We start from the raw sequence: 22615 nt of genomic DNA, 5'->3' as shown, positions 1-22615 counted from the left end.
CCTGCCCCTCCAGCATCCTGCCTCCAGGCATCCCTGGCCCCGTGCCTTCCTCGGGGGCAGCTTCCTCCCAGCCTCTGAAATCAAGTGCTTTAATAACAGGCTGTAAAAGGACATGGAGAGAGGGGGGAAATAATTGTGTGATCCAGGGTTATCAGTTCACCAAGTGTTTCCTGGCCTGGATTTGGCCATTCCCAGGATAAAACTGAGTGATGAGGGCTGCCCTGATGCCTGTCCCTAGGAAACGCCAGTGTGACCATTCCAACCCTGTTGTGTCCGAGTGTTCCTGAACCCCTTTTTCCTGCAGGAATTTGCAGCAGCAGCATGACCCTGGCTTTGTGTGTGACAGTCCTGGGCTGTTGGAAGTTGCTTTTATTTGTTTTATGGTTGTTTTTATTTCTTTTCAAGTATTTTATGTTTAAACATAAAGATTTAGGGAATCCCACACATTTATCACATCCCTGGGGCAGCTCCAGCCTCTGCCACTACACCTGGCTCTGTCCCGAGTGGCAAAGCTGGGCTCAGATCCCAGCTTTTCCCACACAAAACAAAACCTCTGGGGCTGGGAATCCTAAACTTGCCATCCCAGAGGACCATCCACGAGTGGCTGCACATCCGGGCTGGGGAGGGACAGCTCTGGGGGGTTGTTTGTTTGGGAAACAGGATCAGAAATGAGCCCTGGAGTGGTGGCGTGGCCCCAGCGCAGGGCTGGGCCAGCCACTGCTTTTCCATTCCAGAAATGTCACTGAGTCACAGATGACTCAGAATTATAATGGGAGACATTTCCAACCCTGTGCATGACTCGGAGACGTCTTCCAGGGATATCAGAGCTATTTGTAAAGTCCAGGCCTTGCCCTGGTGCTGTCCCTCCCTCCCTGGCTGCTTGGTGTCCCCCCCTTGGCCAAGGTGACAGCCCAGCGTGCAGTGGCAGCTGGGACGTGGCTGAGGATGCTGCTCCGTGTCCCATGGGATCAGGGGGACATTCTGTGGGATCAGGGGGACGCATTAACGCTCCCCATCAGGTGGCAGGTGTCTATTAAAGTGACTCCCATCAGCGCTGCCTCCGGCCTGCCCTTGACCCGGGGCTGGCCCAGCAGACAGCTCCGTGTCACGCCTGACCCCCGTGGGTGACCTCAGCGCCGAGGTGCCCACGGCTCCTGGGATTTTGGCTGCCAGAGGGGGGGATCTGTGTCTGAGCATCGTCAGGGTTCACTCTGCCGCCCTTCCCTCCCCTTCCCACATAGGGAAATTTCCCTCCTGCTCCTGGATGGTGGTCTGTGAGGTGTCCCCCTGACCGAGGTGGCACCGAGGGGCAGGGGGACACCTGAGTGCTCTCCTCAGAGATTCCTCAGCACCTCCTCTTCCCACGGCTCACCAAATCCCGGCCTTCCAGAGCCAATTAATTAGGCAGGAATGAATTGAGGGAGGCATTGGGTGCAGTCAGAGCGGTTCAGGGCTCTGGGTGGCCGGGGTGGGTCGGTGCCGGTGCCGTTCCCGGTGCCGTTCCCGGTGCTGTTCCCGGTGCTGTTCCCGGTGCCATTCCCAGTGCCATTCCCGGTGCCATTCCCGGTGCCATTCCCGGTGCCGTTCCCGGTGCCTTCCCGGTGCCATTCCCGGTGCCATTCCTGGTGCAGTTCCCGGTGCCATTCCTGGTGCAGTTCCCGGTGCCTTTCCCAGTCCCATTCCTGGTGCCATTCCCGGTGCCGTTCCCGGTGCAGTTCCCAGGGTCGTTCCCGGTGCCATTCCCAGTGCCAATCCCAGTGCTATTCCCGGTGCCATTCCCGGTGCCGTTCCCAGTGCCATTCCCGGTGCAGTTCCCGGTGCCATTCCCAGTGCCAATCCCAGTGCTATTCCCGGTGCCGTTCCCGGTGCCGTTCCCAGTGCCAATCCCGGTGCCATTCCCGGTGCCATTCCCGGTGCTGTTCCCTGTGCGATGCCGCGAGCCGGGCCCAGGGAGCCACGCGCTTCCCTCCTCGCTGGAAATACTTTCTCACCAAATAGCATTAAATATTCCTGAGCTGTGAACATCTTGGACTGATTTTATTTTCCATAAATAAACTTGTTGGGAGATATTTGGAGATGGGCCTAAGCTGCAGAGCTTGGACTGGCTCCCAAATCTCGCTGCTGTTTGGGCTCGAGGGGTTGGTTCAGGATTGTTCCGAGCTTTGTTTCGGTTTCAGGGAGCTGGGATTAAAGAGGTGCCCTCAAACAGGACCCTCTCAGTGCTTTCCCAAAATCCCTGATCCCATCAAATGCTGTTGATGGCAGGAGAGGGGATCACAGGTGTCCCCTCCCCTCCAGACACATCATTTGAGGGTTATATCTGTTGGGGTGGGCATTTTGGAAGTGGCATTTCCAGTGGGATCAGCTGGATTCTTCCAGAGGTACCAAATCCCAGTTTATTGGGCTGGGACCATGGGTGCTCCATGTTTTAGGCTCTGTGGGGTTTTGGGGCACAAATCCTTCCTCATCACACAGACAAGGTGCCCCTTGCCCAGCCAGAGATGCCTCCAGCCTGTCTCAGCTTCTTGCTGGGAATTTGTTGCTTTCCAGATTGGACAAAGAAAAGCAGAAAAAGAGAGATTAAAAAAAAAAAAAAGAAAAAAGAAAAAAACGCCCTAAACAATGATGTTTATTTATTTTCCAATGGGAAAATGAAGTGGGAGAGCTGCAAGGATGTGTTTGCAAACCTGCTCCTGGCAGAGCCCACCCAGAGGGGGCCGGATCCGGATCCCTGGGGCAGGGAGGTTTAATTCCCGTCCTTTCCCGGCTGCTTCCCGCCTGTCCCTGCGCCTGATTAACAGTGACAAGGACAGGATTGCTCTTTTGGTGAGCGCACATGCTCCCCGAACCCCCGGCCATCCCTCAGCCTCGCCTTCCCTTCTTGTCCCTCAATCCCCAGGTTTATTCCGGGGGAAGAGGAGTCTAATCCTCCCTGTAAACTCTGTCACATCCTCATTAATTTGGCCATGTCTCCCTCTCTCGCCTTAGGGAAGCGTCGCGTTTTTAACGAGGCTCCGGGGGGGCCAGGGCTTCGTTTTGACAGCTGAGGTGGGAAAGGTGCAGAGTCAGGGCTCGGGATGCTCCGGGGGCTGAGCTCCTCCGGCTGCTCCGCACCGGGAATTTCCTCCTGGCTTCTTCCCTCCCCTGGGCTGGGGCTGCTCCCGAATTTCCTGGGGGGTTCAAGGTGAGATGGGCACAGACCCAGAGCCCAGGGGGTGCTGCTGGTTCTCCACCATTGCGTGGGGTTGGCACTGCCACCCCAGTGTGAGGCACATCCCAACCTCTAATAGAGCCCCATGGCTCAGGACCAGCTGCCCTGGCTGATTCTGGCCAATTCTGGGGTTTTTTTCCCCCCATTATTCCTAAATTCAAACATTTTGTAGTGAAATCTCTTAATTCCAAAGAATATTGTGAATATGTTCCAAACAATATAACGTACATGACATATATTCCCAATTCTTTTTTATACATATTATGTATATTCCCAATATTTTATATATATTATGTATTTTCCCAGTATTCCAAATATATTACACATATATTAGATATATTCCAAATATATTATATATATTATATATATATTATGCATATTCCCAATATTTTTATATATTTGTATATTTTCCCCAATATTCCAAATATATTATATATATGATGTATATTCCCAATATGTTATATATATATTATGTATATTTCCAATATATTATATATATTATGTATTTTCCCAGTATTCCAATATATTATATATAATGTATATTCCAAATCTTTTACATATATAATGTATTTTCCCAGTATTCCAAATATATTATATATATTATATATTTTCCTAATATTTTATATATATTATGTATTTCCCCAGTATTCCAAATATATTATACATATATACTATGTATATTCTAAATATTTTATACTTATTATGTATTTTCCCAATATTCCAAATATATAATATATATTATGTATATTCCCAATATATTATACATGATATTTTATTCTCAATTTATTATACATATTATGTATTTTCCTAATTTATTATATATGATATTTATATTCCCAATATATATTATATATAGCACAGGTTTCCCATACATTTATTTTATATTCCATTTATTTCATGCTGTATCTGCATCCCTGAGTGGTTTTGAGCTCAGGAAAAGGATCCATGGCTTTTCTGTGTAAGGCCAGGGGCTGATCCGTGGGGATCTTGCTCCATCCTGGGAGCTCTTCTAACCCATTCTCATGCAAATGTGCATTAGCTGATAATCGGAATGTTGAGTGGATTATTTCACCCCCAGACGAGCTGCAAGGCACTTTTTTTTTTTTTCCTCTTTTAATATATTAAAACCAAAAAAAAAAAGAAAAAAAAAATCCAAACCAATCCGCCCTGCCACAAAGAAACCCAGACTGGGATTAGGATTGATCCCTGGGGATCTGGGCAGGAAGCAGGATCTCTGTTTTTCCCTCTGGAGGCCATAAATAAATGAAGAGCCACGACCTGGTGACACCCTCTAACAGCTTTATGGCGTGTGCACCGTAATTGCACCAGCAAACATTTGTGTTGTAATTAAAGCCAGGAGCCACCAAACCATGAGAAATCAATTAAAAAGATTCCTGTCTGGAGCAGCTTCCCAGCCCTCCTGCCTGTCCTGCTGAGATGCAGCTTCATCTTTTCTCTTCCCCCCCTAAAAAAATCCCACTGAAGGGGTCGATTGCCCCAAATGGGGATTTTTCCTCCCAATTTCCTGGATGCTGGAGCATCCCTGCCCTGTGGTGTCCCAGCCTCTCTGTTGGTGTTGATTTTGGTGGATTTTGGGAGTGGGTGTGTCCCAGTGTCCATATGGGATGTGGGGTTTTTGGGAGCAGCCACAGGTTGGATGGTTGGGTAATGGTGCCAGGCTCAGCTCCTGCCAGGAGAACCGTGCAGGAAATGGCATTTTTTTCCAGCAGGGTTTGAATTTTGGGGCAGAAACACAGAAGGGAGATCAGCTCTTAGGAGTAGGACCCTGCCATGAGATCTCAGTAAAAAATATTTAGGGATAATGGGAGAAATCTACACCCATCTATGCCCAGAAAGGGCTTTGGGGTTTTTTGGGGTTTGGGGCATAAACACGGAAGGGAAATCAGCTCTTAGGAACAGGACCCTGCTGTGAGAGCTCATTAAAAAATGTTCAGGGATAATGGGAGAAATCTACACCCGTCTATCCCCAGAAAGGGCTTTTTGGGGTTTAGTGTAAAAAGAGAAGGGCCACCCCACTGCAAGAATCTTGGAATGCTGCTGTTGCCTCTGCTCCAGCCCCTCAGCATCCTCCCCAAACCCTCTCTCACCCTGGGAGGAGCTTTTGGCTGAACCCATCATCCCAAAAAGTGGGATTTGGCTGGAAGCCGCCACCCACCCCATCCTGCTCCAACCACGGGACACTCCACCCACGGAGATCCAGCTCCCCCCATGCTCCAGGAGCTGGGAGCATGGAGCTGAATGCACCAAAACAAACCCTTTCCCTGCACGTGTGGCTGCTTCCCCCGGGAGAGGCTGAAAGAGAGACTGAAGTGCATGTGACAGATGTTAATCGCATCATTTAATGCACTCCTGGAAGGCACTTGGATACAGGGATGGGGAGGAGCAGGAGAATGGAGCATTGTCTCCCATTTCCTGCAGCATCCCCCGGGAATGGATAACCCCAGGATGCACAGCTCACCCTGGGAGGGAGGGAGGTGGGAATGGCAGAGAGGAAATTGGGGAGTTTTCTGGTGGATGTGCCTGTTTTGGTACAGCAGAGTGAGAAAAAAAAGGCAGAGAAATGGGATTTGTCTGGTTTCCAAAGGGCTGCTTGGGGGGAAAATGGGGAGGGTGAAATGGGGATGGTGGGATCACTTCTGATCCATGGCCTGCACCAAACATGGATACAGGAGAGGGAAAAATGGGGATTCAGGGATCGTGGCTGGCCCACATCTGAGCATCCCTGGAGAAAACAGGGGATACAGGAGAGGGGAAATGGGGATGGAGGGATCACACCTGAGCATCCCTGGAGAAAACAGGGGATACAGGAGAGGGGAAATGGGGATGGTGGGATCACTTCTGATCCACACCTGAACATCCCTGGAGCAAACAAGGAATGCAGGAGAAGGGAAAACAAGGATCACATCTGATCCACACCTGAGCATCCCTGGAGCAAACAGGGAATGCAGGAGAGGGGAAATGGGGATGGTGGGATCACACCTGATCCACAGCCTGGGCCGAACATGGGTACAGGAGAGGGAAAAATAATGATGGAGGGATCTCACCTGACCCACAAACAGGGAATACAGGAGAGGAGGAAAGAGGGATGGTGGGATCATTCCTGATCCACATCTGAGCATCACTGGAGTAAACAGGGAGTACAGGAGAAGAGAAAATAAGGATTGCACCTGACCCACACCTGGGCATCCCTGGAATAAAGAGGGAGTACAGGAGAAGGGAAAATAAGGATCACATCTGATCCACACCTGAGCATCCCTGGAGCAAACAGGGGATACAGGAGAGGGGAAATAGGGATGGAGAGATCATACCTGACCCACACCTGAGCATCCCTGGAGCAATGATACAGGAGAGGAGGAAAGAAGGATGGTGGGACATGTCTGATCCATATCTGAGCATCCCTGGAGAAAACATGGATACAGGAGAAGGGAAATAGGGATGGAGGGATCACACCTGAGCATCCCTGGAGAAAACAGGTAATAGAGGGGGAAATAGGGGTGGAGGGGTCACACCTGATCCACACCTGAGCATCCCTGGAGTAGAATGGGATAGAGGAGAGGGGAATATAGGGATGGAGGGATCGGATCTGATCCACGCCTGAGCATCTCTGGAGCAAACATGGAGATAGGAGAAGGGAAATAGGGATGGAGGGATCATGTCTGATCCACACCTGAGCATCCCTGTACAGAATGAAAGATACAAGGAGGAGAATTACTGTGGAAGGATCATTCCTGATGCACACCTGAGCATCCCTGGAGCAAACCCCTCCTGCTTGGCCTGGGGACGATGAAACCCCACCCGCTATCCATCGTGGGTGGGTTGGAGAGGGGAATTGCATTTCCAAGGCAGGAGCAGCATCCCATGGGCTGCTTCCCTGATTGAATTCCCCCTTGGTGACCCGGGAAGGTAATTGAGAGGCAGGGGAGCTGGGGCAGATGGCACCCCCTGGAAATCAGCACCTCCAGGCACCCCCCTGAGCCGGGCAGCAATTGAGGCCGGCTGACTTGGAGGTGCCTAAAAGTAATCAACTTATTGCCTAATAGATTTCTCAGTCATGAATTCCCCGCGCTCCAGATGCCCCCCAATCAGAGCAATTATGGATTTAAATGGAGCTGGAATCCGTGGTGCAGAAAATGCCCGTTTTTAGCGGGAGATTGGCCAGAGGTGAGGGACCTGGAACACCCCTGGTAATGAAAGCTCTTCACAGCTTGCCGTGTTCCACCCGGGAATAATTGCTGCAGCCTGTGATACGGGTCCGGCTGCCTTAATGATGCCCTGCTCCTTTTCAAGGACTCATTTCAGCTTTCCCCCGGGTTTTTTTTTAATTTGGTTTTGTTTTTTGTTTTTTTTTTCCCCCCCGGGATTTCAAAGCGCCGAGGCAGGGTGGGAATTAAGGCGTTAACGCGGCTGTTGTGGGGCTCGGGTATTTCCAAATGTTACTGCCGGGATCCATTAACAAAGTGCAGGGGATCAGGAGCCTCGGGAAAGGGGAATGGAGTGTGACACGGGTGTCATCCCTCTGTCCATCCCAGCTGGAATTTATTCGCCCTGACAGGATGGATTTATCAGAACAAAACATACATCAGGAATTAAAAAAAAAAAAAAAAAAAAAAATTTGGATTGGAAATAAAACTCCCATTAACTTCCAAATGTAAACCACATCCAAGGGAGACAGTTGGCTTCTCCTCCGAGTTTATTATTAAATATTTTACCAGGGAGGGAAGTTCTGAGCTGAGCATCTTTTCCCTCCTGTTCCTGGCAAGAGCAGTTTGTGTGGAGGGAGGGTGAGCTCTTGGTTGTTTTCCCGAAGCTCTTGCTGGGGGTAGCTGGGTGTAGGTTTCTCCCATTATTCCTAGATTTAAACAGTTTTTAATGAGATCCTAAGGCAGGGTCCTGTTCCTGAGTGATATTGGGAATATATCTTCCGATATATCTCTATCTGGGATCTATATCTCCATACAGCTCATATAGAGAATATGTAAATATTATTTAGGTAATACCTAGAGAATATCCAGAGAATATAGTCTATATTTCCATGTAGAATATATAAAAATTATAGAAATAGATATTAAAGTATACAAATATATCTATAATAGATGGAAATATATATATAGCATTTATTCCAAATATATATTAAATATTATATGCTATATAATATATATTATGTATTATATATTATGTATTATATATTATATATTATGTATTGTATATTACATATTATATATTATGTATTATGTACATATATACATATCTACATATATACATATATATATTATGTATAAAGTATGATATATTATATATATATAGTATATAGTATACTGTATCTAGTATATAGTATATCTATTATAAAAAATATATATATAGATATATATATATATTATATATATAGTATATATATAAAATATTATATTATTATATTTATTTTATAAGTAATTTTATTTGGTGATTGGGGTGGGAGAAAGGCCCTGTCTGTTCTTTTGGCCGCTCACAGCTCGGCAGCACAAGCTCGAGCAGGTAAATGATGCCGTGGGTGGGTCGGCGCCGCATCCCCGGGGACGGAGCCGGACCGAGCTTTAATTTCCCCCCAAATGGAACCGAGATGTGTTTTTTCCCCTCCGTGGCTGTGCTCCCAAGGGGCCCCGGGATTAATTTCCCGGGGTGACCCTGGGGGCCGCAGCCGCCTGATCCCTGCCCCAGGAAGGGGCTGGGGGCGCTCGGCGGGTCGGAGGGCTCGGAAATGGCATTTCCACCTGGCTCAGCCCCGGAGCGGCCCCGCGGAGCCGAGATTCAATTACCGGCCCCGGCAGTGCCGTCCCCGGGGACAGCAGTGTCACCGTCCCCCCGCCGGCCCGCGGCCTCCCCGGGACCCCCCGGTGGCCTCGGGGGCGGCCTCGGGTCCCTGCGGAGGGGTCGGGGCGTGCTGGGGAATGATCAATGAGCGCCGGGGGGTTGTGGTGATGTGAGATCCCCAGGAGGAGGTGGAGGATGAGAATTTGACTTCGTGTTCTCAGAAGGCTGGTTTGGTATTTTATGATATTATATGATATTAAAAGAATGATTTATTAAAGCTATGATAAAGAAAGAGAAAGGAGACCTCAGAAGGCCAGAAAAGAATGAATAATAAAAACCCCTGACTGACCAGAGTCTCGGCACAGCGGGACTGAGATTGCTCATTAAATTAAAACATTTCACATGTTGGGTAAACAATTCTCCAAATCACATTCCAAAGCAGCAAAAGAGGGAGAAGCTGAAGCTTCCCAGGAGAAGAAATCCTGGTGAAGGGATTTTTCATAAAATATCGTGGTGAGAGGGCATTGTAGGAACAAGGTGGGAATTTATCCCTGTGAGGATTCAGGCCGTGGATTTTCTCTTGGAGCAGAGCTGGGGTTTGGTAGCCGTGGTACCCTGAGGATTGTCCCATGTCCCCCTCTCCAGGCAGGGCAGGGAGCAGAGCCACAGGGCCCCATCCCTGTCTGGATGGTTTTAAGGCTGATCCCAGTGGAGGAGGGGATGGGAGAGAGGCTGGGGAGAAGCCGGGGAGGCTCCTCTCAGTGCCAGGTTCTGCTGTGGGTTCCTCCCAAAGAGCACAGGGACATCTGCTGGGACAGTGGCCACGTTCCTGACAGGGGCCATGCTCAGGTCACCTGCATTTCCCACAGCCAGGTCTGTCCTCATGCCCAGATCCTCCTCCCTCAGAACCACGGAATGGTTGAGGTTGGGAAAGGCCTCCAGGACACCGAGTCCCAGCTGCGCCCGATCCCCACCTTGTCACTGAGTGCCACCTCCAGGATGGGCACTCCAACCCTCCCTGGGCAGTGCCAAGCCCTGAGCCCCCTTTCCATGGGGAAATTCCTGCTGTGCCCCCCCTGAGCTGCCCTGGCCCAGCCTGAGGCCGTTCCCTCTCCTCCTGTCCCTGTCCCTGGAGCACAGCCCGACCCCCCGGCTGTCCCCTCCTGGCAGGAGCTGTGCAGAGCCACAGGGGCCCCCTGAGCCTCCTTTGCTCCAGGCTGAGCCCCTTCCCAGCTCCCTCAGCCCCTCCTGGGGCTCCAGCCCCTTCCCAGCTCCATTTCTCCATTTGGGACAGTTGGGGACATGTGTGCTGGGTGTTTGGCACCATCCACAGCCTCGATCCCAGCCAGGATTGTGCACTGGGATAATTCCACTTGTGCTGGAGCCTGTGAAAAGGCTCTTTCCTTTCACAGAGCAGAATCTAATCCAGAAGAGAAGAAAACACTCATTATTTAATTTTCCCCAGTATTTTTGTGTGCTCATGGGATTTTAATGGTATTAATTATTATTTAATTTGCACTTTGGCAACTCATTTGTGCTGAGCTATTTGAGAGCCAGCGATGCTCAATCCCTTTTGCATCTCCATTCATGCTGCTGCTCTCCAGCCTTTCTTCCCAGGTATCCATGGCTCCCTCAGTCCCATCCACCTTTCTTCCAGTCCCATCCACCCATCCTGTCCCATCCAAAGCACCTCCTCATTGTCCACCGCCCCCTTTATTTGATTTCCTTTATAATCTCCAGCCACCACACCCCAGCTGGGAAAATCCGAGCAAGGATCATCAGCTTGGAGTCACAGCATGGAGGGGCTGGTGCCTCCTGGGTGTTCCTGGGGCAGGACCCCATCTGTGGGGCCAGCATCCCTCTGTCTCCATGGAAACATCCCTCTAACCCCTCTCAAGCACCCCTAAATCCCCATCCCTTCACTTCCATGTGAGGATCGCTAAATTCCCATCCCTCCATGTCCATGAGCATCCATCTCTCAATTCCCCTCTCTCCACCTCCACACATCGCAAACATTCTCCCATCCACATTCCACAACATCCTTCCATTCTGTTCTTCCATGGACAGCATCCTTCCAGCCCTCCACCCCCACGAGAGAATCCTTCCATCTCCACACAGAGCATCCTCCATTCCTGTCCCTCCAGCTCCTCACGAGCATCACTCCATGTCCACTGAAGAATTCCTCTATCTCCATTGAGCATTCCTCCATTCCCATCCCTCCATGTGAGGATTCCTCCATTCCCATCCCTCCATGTGAGCATTCCTTCCATTCCCATCCCTCCATCTCCATGTGAGCATTCCTCCATTCCCATCCCTCCATGTGAGGATTCCTCCATTCCCATCCCTCCATGTGAGGATTCCTCCATTCCCATCCCTCCATCTCCATGTGAGGATTCCTCCATTCCCATCCCTCCAGCTCCATTGTGTAACATCCCTGTTCATTCTCCATGTGTGAGCATCCTCCTTCCATATGAACCTCCTTTCATCTTCTCCATTTCCACGTGCACATCTATTCATCCCAGGGGAGGCTCCCTCCATTCCCCTCCATTCCCCTCCATTCCCCTCCATTCCCCTCCATTCCCCTCCTTCCACCTCCATTGAGCATCCCTCCACCCCCAGCCCCTCGTTTGGTGAAGCATTCCTTTGATCCATGTGAAAACCTCTACCAACCCCATCTTATCCTTTCCGTCGTGCCCCATCACTCCATCCCATTCCAGCCTCAAGCCATTCAACATTCCATCCCCTCTCCATCTAATTCAACCTCTATACATCCCATTACTATCCTCTCTCCATCCCATTCCATCCATCTCCTCCATTCCAAACTCTATCCATCCAATTCCATCCTCCCTCCATCCCATTCCAGCCTCCCTCCATCCCATTCCATCCTCTCTCCATCCCATTCCAGCCTCTCTCCATTCTATTCCAACCTCCCTCCATCCCATTCCATCCTCCCTCCATCCCATTCCAGCCTCTCCTCCATCCCATTCCAGCCCCCCTCCATCCTCATCCTCACATTTCCAAGCCAGCCTCCCTCCATCCCACCGAGCCTCCCTCCATCCCCCTCCATCCCCGCCACTTCCCCAGATAATGAGAGCGAGTTTAAAAAACTTAAAGCCTCTTCCTGCCCGCGGTGAGTGACACAAATGGAGTTCATATTTAATCATCTGTTAACTCGTTGTCTATTATAGCTCTTTAATAGCACCAGAGATATTCTTAATGAAGCATGATTTAAGGTATTTACAGCTCTAGGACCGACAGACATCACTCACAGTGTGCAGGTAATGAGGCGTAAAACAGCTCTGGAAACCGTAAAAATGGGAGAGAGAGAGCGAGGAGGGAGAGAAAGCAGGCGAGGAGTTCGGAGCTGAATTGTTCCAGGGTTTGTTTTAAAATGTTTAGGCATTTAAAGTCATTTCAGCTTCGCCGAGGTGTCTGGTAGCACCGAGATCAGCAATTCCCAGCGCTGAGAACCCCTGCCTTGCCAGGAGGGGTCTGGCCCCCCGAACCTCCCCATCTCAGGAATCATGGGAGGGAGCAGGGAAAAAGCTTTTGAGGGTCCCCAAGGGCCTTGTGGGGGCATGGGAGCAAAGCCTGGAATTTCTGGGTGCAGTTTCTCCTTTGTTTTCCCACTTGGTGGCACAGCTCACTGAGGGGACACCACGACCCTTTCCTTTGCTCTCCTGCAAATGCCACCCCAGTGCAACGCTTTTATTTTCTTATTTTTTTCCTCCAAAAAAAAAAATTAAAAAATTAAAAAAAAATCCATCAGAACCCGAGCCAAGTTTTGCAAAATAATTTGTGACGGAGGTGCCATTCTGCATCAAAATATTGTGTGGAAAATGTCAAATGTCACCAATCCATGTGTCCCCCCGCGTGATAGTAATTGGGCTGGAAGGCTGCGCTCTGCCACCGCGGCCGCTGGCCGCCTCCTCCTCCTCCTCCTCCTCACTCTCGGCTCGGGAGATGTGTCGGGAGATGTGTCGCTTCCCGAGTCCGTCCCGGCTGCCCCGCCCGGCTGCGGTGTCCCCAGCCCGGGGACGAGTGCGTGGTGCTCATTAGGCTGGAGCGGTGACAAACAGCTCCCGGGGAAAAGGGGGGCACGGGGTGGCAGCTGGAGCGGGCTGGAGTGCTTCTCGGGGTGTTGATTTGATTGTCCCTGGGTTTGGGACGTGTGGCCCCGTTCCCTGGTTTTTTCCCCTTGCGGATTTTGGTGGAATGCCCTGGATTTGGGGAAGCCAAAGCAGAACCACAGCGGAGTCTCTTGAGTGAGGAATCACAGCCTGTTGCTCCCTTCCTTCCCCAAAAATGCTCCAGAGGCACTGTCACCTGCATTCCCAGCACCATGGACCCTTTGGAATATTTTTCCCACTTTCTGCCTGGCTGTGTTGGGTGTGTAACCCCCCCCCCCCCCACTGCTGTTTTATTGAGCTACGAGGGAAACAAATTGTTCTTTCAGAGCAAATAATCCAATCCTTAAAGCATCCCAAGCCCTTAATCTGGGAACAAACCTTTCACACACACTCCTTAACCATCCTGGATGAATCAATCCTCATTAGGACATTAGGCTGCATAAATATTTGGCGGGTGAGGGAGCCCCAAGGGAGAGCAGAGGGATGGGGAGAGCTGCAGTTGGAAATTCAATGAAGTTCCCTTGGGCAGCGGGAGCCAGGCCTGGGAGAGCTGGGTCAAGCCTTCAGCCAGTGCCACTTGTCCCCTTGGGCAAGTCCTGCGGAGCAGGGTTAATTTTGCTGACCTGGTGTTTTTTGCCCGTGGAAGTGGCGAGGTGCAGGTGGGAAGGGAGGAGGTGAAATCCTGCCGTGCTCTGCAGCTCCTTTCCCAAGCCACAGCACAACAAATTTCTCTGCCGCCGAGGCAGGAGCTGGAATTTCTCTCTGGCGAGGCAGCAGCAGCAGAATTGCGAAGCTGGTGCCTGTTATAGAAACTTTTTAGTACTGGGGACAAGCCAAGAAAAAAGCCCAGATTGATCTCAAATCTCAGCTGGTGCTGGCGGCGCTTCCCCCTCCGACTCCTGCCCTGGTTTGGTGAGTGAGCTGGACCCTCCAAGCATCCCTGAGGAGGGCTGGGATGTTTCCCAGCGTTCTGTGTACTCTTCCCAGCTCCCTGCCCAGCCAGGAGCTCCTACCCTGCGGGGAAAGTGGGTTTTTGGGCATCGTTGAGATGAGATTTGGGAGTGATTTGTAAATTGCATAAACCTCAGCCTTACCGGCTCATCCCCTGTCCCATCTCCACACCAGTGGGACAGCCTGGATCATGTCAGGCCATCAAAATCCTTCACAGCAGGATAATCCAGGCTGGGGCAATGCCAGGTTGCAGCTCCCAGGGAGGTGAAAGGTTTTTTGGCTCAGATACCATCACAACCTGTCTGTGATTTTCATGATTTCCTTCAGCACCCAGGGAAATTCCTTAGGAGCTGTCAAAGGATGTGGTGGCAATGGGGCAGCTGGAAATTTCACCTCATCCCTTGAGTGGTGAGGGGCTGGTGCAGGGAACATCCTGTGCTGTGGGTGTGCACAGCTCTGAGGGCTGGGTGAGCTGGGAGGATCCAGAGTGGATCCACCCAAACCTGTTGGGAAGCAGGGGCTGGGCTGGGCCCGGCTGGGGCTTGGCCCAGTTTTGGGATGGAATTCCTACAGCAAAGCTTGGGCACCATCCATCTCCCCTTCACAGAATAAAGCCCGTTTTAATCCATTTTTCCTCCGTGCCCTGGATAAACGGATGCCAACAGGATGGACACACCAGCACAGCCACCCCTGGGCTGATCCAGCTCCAGGCCCAGCCCCAGCTGGGTACCCCTGGCAGGGCAGAGCCCCGGGGCCGCCCCGGCGCTGCCGAAAACGCCGGAGCGCTGCATGTGTGCCGCTTCCATGTGCGCCGGTTTCCAAGGAAACCACTCGCTCTACATGTGTGTCACTTAACACCCTATTTGCTTTCATTTGGATAAGTCTTTAATTCCTGTGCAGCCCCGGCTCGGCGGGATCTGTTGAGCTCCATGTGTATCCTCAGCGCACAAAATCCCTCTCCTGCCTGCCTGCCTCTTGGAAAAGTCGCTGCCTGCTCGGAGCGAGTTTCCTAAACCTGTGCCTAATTGGAGCAGCTAATGCTTTCTGCAGGAATAACTGGATATTTGGCTGCTGCTTCCCCTCTAGAAACAATTAGCAGGGAAAACACGGAGTGCAGGGCTCTCGTCACCTGCCACCAGCTCTGCTGCTCCAGCTTTGTGTCAGGTGGAGGAGCAGGGCGAGGACGGCCCTTGCCGGGGGTGTGGGGGGCAAAGCTGGGCGGTGCAGGTCTGGCTTTGAGTGCTTGGGAAGGCAGCAGCTCCTGTCAGTGGTTAAAGGTTGATTTTGAAGTGTCCTGGGCAGAGGAAGCAGGGAAGGGTGACCCAGTTGGTGTCACACATCAGCCCAGACAGAGCTCAGAGCCCCTTGCAGGGCCTGAAGGGGCTCCAGGAGAGCTGGAGAGGGCTGGGGACATGGGATGGAGGGACAGGACACAGGGAGTGGCTTCCCACTGCCAGAGAAGGGATTCCTGGCTAGGAGGGCAGGAAAGGGCTGGGATGGAATTCCCAGGGGAGCTGGGACTGCCCTTGGATCCCTGGAAGTGTCCAAGGCCAGGTCGGAGCAACCTGAGACAGTGAAAGTTGTCCCTGCCCAGGGGATGGAACTGGATGGAATTCAAGTTCTCTTCCCATGACATTCCACTCTCTTCCCCAAACCATTCCATGACACCCATAGGACACGTGGGTGCTGCACTCCAGCAGCTCCTCCATGGCTTGGGCCAAGCAGGAATGAATTACAAAGCTCTGGGGGTGTTTTTCTCCCCCAAATTTTCATTCTCAGCTTCCCAAAGTGGCTTTTTCTTCCCTCTCCCCCTTCCTCCCTTCCCTTTGCACAGCAAGATGCCTCCTGTTGGTGTGCACTGGAGGAATTTTCTGATCTAAAGCCACTTTCCTGCTCTCCCAAAATCCCTGGGGCTGGCTCATGCTTGTAAAGCTGAGCAGCTCCCGTGTCACTCGGGGCTGGCTCCCGTCTGCAGCCCTGACAGCAGCTAATGCTGTTAGCCTGTGTCGAGGAGGGATTTCAGCATCAAAAACCCCCCAAATCACCACACTCGGGCTGCTCTGCTGCCTGCAAGCAGTTCAAAAACATCCCCCCCATGTTTGGGGTGCCCGGCTTGGCCCAGGGATGTCACACAGGGGGTTTTGGGGTGGCTCTGGGGGTGGTGCCTCCTCGGGAGCGGCGCGGGATGAGCAGCCTGGATTAACTCGGCTCGGGGAGGGCTTTGCTATCTTTAGGTGGAAGGTGAGGGATTGTGGCTCTTAGAGTGGCCAGCAGGTGAGGAGAGAGAAAAATCCTCCCGGGCCAGCCCTGCTCAGGGCACTGACCCCGGCTCCTGTCCCCACTGGGGTCTGCCCCGCCGGCCCCCGGCCGCGTGCGCCGTCACCTTTCTAGGCCACAATCTGTCCCCAATTCCAAGCCTGCTGTTAGCTTCACTTGCACTCTATTCTCGTGTTTGCTGTTATTTTTTAACACTTTTTTTTTCCCCTCCCTATTTTTTTTTTTTTAATAATTTTTTTTTTTTTTTTTTTTTTTTTTTTTTTGCATAAAAACACTATCCTCTCCCCAGAGCCTGCCTGGAGCGAAGGCATGGTCTGTACAACTGCAATTATTTCGAAGAACAGATGGAGTGAGGAGCAGAAAGTCTGTTAATAGTAATAGAAATGCTACATGTTAACCTGGACAGCACACGATGACAGTCCCATGACTACACGTTCTGTTCCCACCAGCTGGGCTCCGAGCGGAGCCGAGAGATTCAGAAACGCCGAGCTCGGCTCCGCACCCTCCCCAAAGTTAGAGCTCAAATTCCTTCACACTTCCAGCGCAGGGTTTTTGGGTTGTCGGGCTTCTTCTCCCCCTCCCCTCCTCCTCCTTCCTATTAAACGCTGATTTCGGCGCTGTTAAGGAATTTTGCTGCTTCTTCCCTTTTTTTTTTTTATTTCCTCAGCCGGCAGCAGCTGGGAGCGTGGTGGGGATGGTGGGGATGGTGGTGGCAGCTCAGCCTCGAGGTCCTGACCTTCAGCCTCACGTGGTGATGCCAGCACGGCCCCTTTCCCACGCTCACATCTGCAGCCTTGGTGTAATTCCCCCACCCTGGACGATGCCAAGCTGGGATCTGTGGAGTGGGGCAGCGGCGCTTTGAGCCACTTTGGGATTTTCTCTGCAACTGTTGCCAGCTAAATGGGTTGAAATCCTCATTTTCTGGTTCAAAGTGGTGCTCCCTGTGGAGGTGGGGTCTTCAAGAGGTTTATGACAGGTGTGAGATGCCAAGGGAGGGAGGCACAGGTTATGGCAACACCCCAGGGGCTTTTTGCCTCTTTACCCCAACCAGAGGTTGGGAAACGGAGCAAGAATATTGAGTCAGCCCCAGGAACCTCACTGGGCACACCCAGCCACAGAGCTCCAGCTGATTCCAGTGGGAATTGCAGGGCTAAATCCCAGGGCTGTTTGTGACAGCCCAGCCCCCGGGGCGGCTGGAGCGGAGCCTGGCTCCCTGACAGACACACCTGGAGCTTTTATTCGGATATAGATCCCTTAATCCGCCTGCTTGAGGGATAATCTGGTGCCTGAGGTCCTGCCAAATCCCTGGAGATCAGCAGGTTTTCCTTTCAGAGGTCACTTCCAAGCCAGCTCCATCCTCAGCAGACCAAAATATCCACGTGGGCTCTGTGCTGGTGGCACCTTTGGGTGCTGGGTGCCCTCAGTGGGGGCCTGGGCTGGGCTGGGAGGGTTTCCTGGGGGCTAAACCAGTGTTATCCATAAATCCCAGCTCTCCTTGCCCAATTCCTGGGGGTCAGTGGTACCTGACCCCCAGGTGCTGCTTGTTGTAGCATCCTGGGAACATCTTTTGGTTATTTTGGGATGTCTGGGGCAGAGTTTGGCTCCCCACAGCCACCCCCGTGGAGGATGGGGTACCCAGCTTGTGCCCAACCAACTCTGGCTCCCAAAAATACCAGAGTGGCTGCAATCCTGTGCCTCAGTGGGGTGTGCTGAGAAGCAGAGGGAATTCTCCTTGGTGCCTTTTTGTTGGAGGAGGCAGAACCTACATTTTTCCTCTGGAAAGATTTGGGATTAAATCATCCCCAGCGGGTTTGTGGCCTCCCCTGGCTCCCATTCCTTGCTCACCTCTGGGGTGACAGCACCAGAGCTGGGGAAGAGTGGGAAAAATGTGGATTTGGGGTCTTTTTGCTGACAGCATCCCCCTCTCCTCTCTTGCAGAACAAGAAATACGTGCTGGTGATGGTGGACCCCGATGCTCCCAACAGAGAGAACCCCCGGCTCCGCTTCTGGAGGCACTGGCTGGTCACCGACATCCTGGTGAGTCCATGGGGAGCATCCCCAGGCATCCAGGGAGGGCTGGAATCCCATGGGATGCAAACTCCTCCTGGGATCATCCCCAGGCACCCAGGGAGGGCTGGAATCCCATGGTATGCAAACTCCTCCTGGGATCATCCCCAGGCTCCCAGGGAGGGCTGGAATCCCATGGGATGCAAACTCCTCCTGGGATCATCCCCAGGCATCCAGGGAGGGCTGGAATCCCATGGGATGCAAACTCCTCCTGGAGAAACCCCGGAGGGGAGGACGAGTGTTTGCCAGAGAAATGTAAATGGTGCTGGGGGTGTAGGTAGGGAAGTGCTTCCTCAGGCTATAAAGAGCCAGGCTGGTCCAAAAATATTGCTGCTTGGGTTTGGGTTTTTTTTTTTTTCCCTCCTTCTCCTAAGGAAATGCTGGAAAAAAAATCCAAAAACCACTTTGTCAACTCCCCAGCACCAGTTTTCTCTGCGGAGACAACGCGTCCTTCCAAACAGCTCCTGCTGCTGGTTGGGGTTTGGTGAAAAAATCTCAATTGCTTTTCTAGTTTTTGAAATTTTTTTTGTGATTAAAAATGGTTTGCATTCAGTGAGAAAACAAGGGGGGAGATGAGTTTGGGATGAATTGTGGCACTTCCCAGCACTGTGTCCATGGGATGAGTCCTTCTCCCTGTCCCAGCGCGTCGGGCTTTGCTCCCAGAAATATTTTGGAAAAAACCACTTTTTTCCCTTCCTGCTTGTTTTTATGTCTTCAAAAAACGAGATGTTGCAGCCCTAAATCAATCTAACTGATAATCTGGGTACTAAAGCCTAATTAAGATATCAATTAATTTGCAGCGTGCATTTAACAAGAAATATCACGTCGTTCTCCTCTATTATTGTCTGAAATTACTGCTGAGGGCTCTTTGTACAGATACCTTAATTAGACTTTTTATTGTTAATGGGCATATTAAGCAAATTAAAACAGGATATTAATACTTTCCATGAATTCCATAATTGGCTGAAAAATAGGAAGCATCGGGAATAATTGCAGGAATTTGTGTACAGGGCTTGGGTTTTTTTTTTTTTTTTCGTGTTGTTTTGTGTTTTTATCCTTCACAGAAACCCTTCTGCATTTCTAACAACAGGGTCCTGAAAGTCTCTCATTAATTTTAATATTTACCAAACGCAAAGGAGCCCAGGCTCCTGTGTTTCCTTCTGTACACAGATCCTTCGGAGCCGTTCCCTCTTGCTAATTATTGTGGTTTTCCTCTTTTTTTCTTTTTTTTTTTGGAGTGTAAAATCCTTTAAGCAAAGAAGGGAAATGTGGGATTCAAACCTTCAGCACAAATGGAAGGTGGGATTTTTTTTTCCGCTGGCGTTTGGGTGATGCCATTTGTGATCTCTAAGGTCAAAAATGCTGGGTTAGGCCATGAAAGAGGGCAGGAAAAAGGAGATTTTTGGGAGGGAAAAGGGTTTTTCCCTATCTGCCAGGGATGGGGTGGATCCCAGCCCCAACAATTCCTTAAGCTTTCTTATCACGAGATAAATACATTTATAAATATAAACACACATATCCGAGCAGGGATTCGGCCTCGGTGCTCTTGATGGTCCCTTCCAACGTGAGATATTCCCTGATTCCATGCAATATTCTATATAAAACCTATATATTGATATGATCCCTGTAATGATGGGATAAATATATCCCCTCTATCTCCCGTGGGTGTGTGTATATGTATCTCTCCTCTACACACACAGAAACGCGTCTAAATCCCCCAAATCCCACAAATGCCCAATAAACCACCCAAAAAATCATCCCCATCCCATGAGGGCACGGGGACCAAACCCCCTCAGCTCGGTGCCCGTGGCTGGGGGTGCAGTGGGGGGGTCCTGGCGTGGCTGGGAGGAGTTTTCCCGATCCCCCAGCCCCAAATCCGGGTGCGGAGCCGGCGGGCTCAGCCACATGGTGTCTCGTTGAGATGCAGATCCTCGGGGGGATATGGAAGTCTTGGCTCCGAGGAGCTTCAGCTGACAGCCTTATTTGCACACTGGCTCTAAAATAACCGTGTAGGCTTTACATGACACCTTCTGTTGCTTTGGTGCAGAGAGGGGCTTGCAAGTGCCTTTCTCCAGGAGGGATGGGGCGGCCGGGGCCGTGCCGGGGGGCTGGCGGAGCCCCCACGCCCACTGGTGCCCCGGTGTCACCCCAGCATCGCCCAGTGTCACCCCAGCACCAAGTCAGCGTCACCCCAGTGTCACCCAGTGTCACTCTAGTGTGCCCAGCAGTGCTTGGGTAGCACCCCAGTACCACCCAGTGCCACCCCAGCATCACCCAGCAGTGCTTGGGTAGCACCCCAGTATCACCCAGGGTCATTCCAGTGTGCCCAGCAGTGCTTGGGTAGCACCCCAGTATCACCCAGTGCCACCCCAGCATCACCCAGCAGTGCTTGGGTAGCACCCCAGCATCACCCAGTGTCACTCCAGTATCACCCAGCAGTGCTTGGTACCACCCCAGTATCAACCAGTGTCACTTCAGTGTGCCCAGCATTGTCCAGCACTGTTTGGTGCCACCCCAGTATCACCCAGTGTCACTCCAGCATCATCCAGCAGTGCTTGGTACCACCCCGGTATCACCCCAGTGTCACCCCAGCATCACCCAGTGTCACCCCAGCATCGCCCAGCAGTGCTTGGTACCACCCCAGTATCACCCAGGGTCACTCCAGTGTGCCCAGCATTGCCCAGCAGGGCTTGGTGCCACCCCAGTGTCACCCCAGTGTTGCCCAGCATGATGAGGGTATCACCCCAGCATCACCCCAGTATCACCCAGCATCATGCCAGTATTGCCCAGCATCACCCAGCATCATCCCAGTATCCCTTGGGTATCACCCCAATATCACCCAGCATCCCTTGGGTAGCACCTCAACATCACCCAGTATCCCTTGGGCATCCCCCCAGCATCATCCCAGTATCACCCAGCATCACCTGGGTATTGCCCTGGCTTTGCCCCAGCATCCCCCAGGAATCACATGGGTGTCACTCTGGCATCGCCCTGGCATTCCTTGGGTGTCACCCCAGCATCCCTTGAGTACCATCCCGACATCCCTTGGGTACCACCCCGGCATCCCTTGGGTACCACCCTGGCATCCCTTGCGTGTCACCCTGGCATCCCTTGGGTGTCACCCCAGCATCCCTTAGGTACCACCCTGGCATCCCTTGGGTGTCACCCCAGCATCCCTTGGGTGTCACCCTGGCATCCCTTGGGTGTCACCCCAGCCTCCCCCCAGCTTCACTTGCGTATCGCCCTGGTATCCCTCCAGCATCACCCGAGCTTTGCTATCCCCCACTTTGGAGGGAAGCAGCTCCAGCAGCACTAAATGCCACTCCTGGGTGCTGCAGCACTTTGGCACGCCACCAGCTTTGGGGTTTGGCTCGGGATTTGCTCTCCCAGGTGGGTTTTGGCGATGGAACCATCCCATCCCCTCGGCGCCGCTCGCCATTCCTTATCAGCCGCTGCTCCGTCGCCGCTCCGATTGTCAAACACGAGAGATGCTTTCACTCCTATTCAAAATAATTTAAATAAAAATGTTGCTACAAAGTGGAATAATATCTTTTGATGAATGTTTTTAAAGCCCTTTAGGTTTTCATGGTAATTTGCAGTGTAAAATTATTTAGAGATAAGAGCCAAATTAGCTCTTATAGGCGGAGGTCGATATGTCCCGTTATCCATGGAAGCAGTGTTTAAATATAATCAGCCTTTACTCTAATGCAGCATAATTGTTCATTTGAAATAGCTTTTTTTTTCTCTCTTTTTTTTTTTTTTTTTTACTCCATTCAATGAGTCATTAAAATATTCAAAGGATAATGCAGTGAATTGGAAATGAATTTATCACATTATCCTGTACATACTGTAGAGCATCAGGTAACCAGGCAGAGTCGGGACCGGTTTACAGCGAATCCCCAGTAAACAAGGTTTTCCATTTTGTATTCAGTGGGGAGAGAAAAAGAAGGGAGAAAATACTGCCCTTCAACTGGAAAGCTTTCCGTCTTTATTCCCCTTCTCGGGGAGGAGGAAGGGGGAGGGCGAGAGCAGCGAATTTGTACTCCACTAAAGCCTCGCCGCTTTAACTTTATTTTTATCAAAATATGTTTGTAACAGAAAGTCGTTATGGAAACGGGTTCTGCCAGCCGGGAGAAATCCTGCGCCAGGATGGAACCGAGCGGGACCCGCC

The 22615-nt window shown here is 51.4% G+C and overlaps 1 protein-coding gene across 1 annotated transcript in view; it reads left to right on the top strand.

The window, feature by feature from the left end:
- Positions 1-22615, top strand: part of PEBP4 (phosphatidylethanolamine binding protein 4) — a 74250-nt gene that overhangs the window by 17332 nt on the left and 34303 nt on the right. The window contains exon 3 of the mRNA XM_050982773.1: positions 18316-18414. Coding sequence (XP_050838730.1) covers positions 18316-18414 — 99 coding nt within the window. The remainder of the gene's footprint in view (positions 1-18315; positions 18415-22615) is intronic.

The sequence above is a fragment of the Serinus canaria genome, chromosome 22 (genome assembly GCF_022539315.1).
Source record: "Serinus canaria isolate serCan28SL12 chromosome 22, serCan2020, whole genome shotgun sequence".
NCBI lineage: Eukaryota > Metazoa > Chordata > Aves > Passeriformes > Fringillidae > Serinus > Serinus canaria.
The sequence above is the reverse complement of the archived record's forward strand: the minus strand, read 5'-3'. Positions and strand labels throughout refer to the sequence as shown.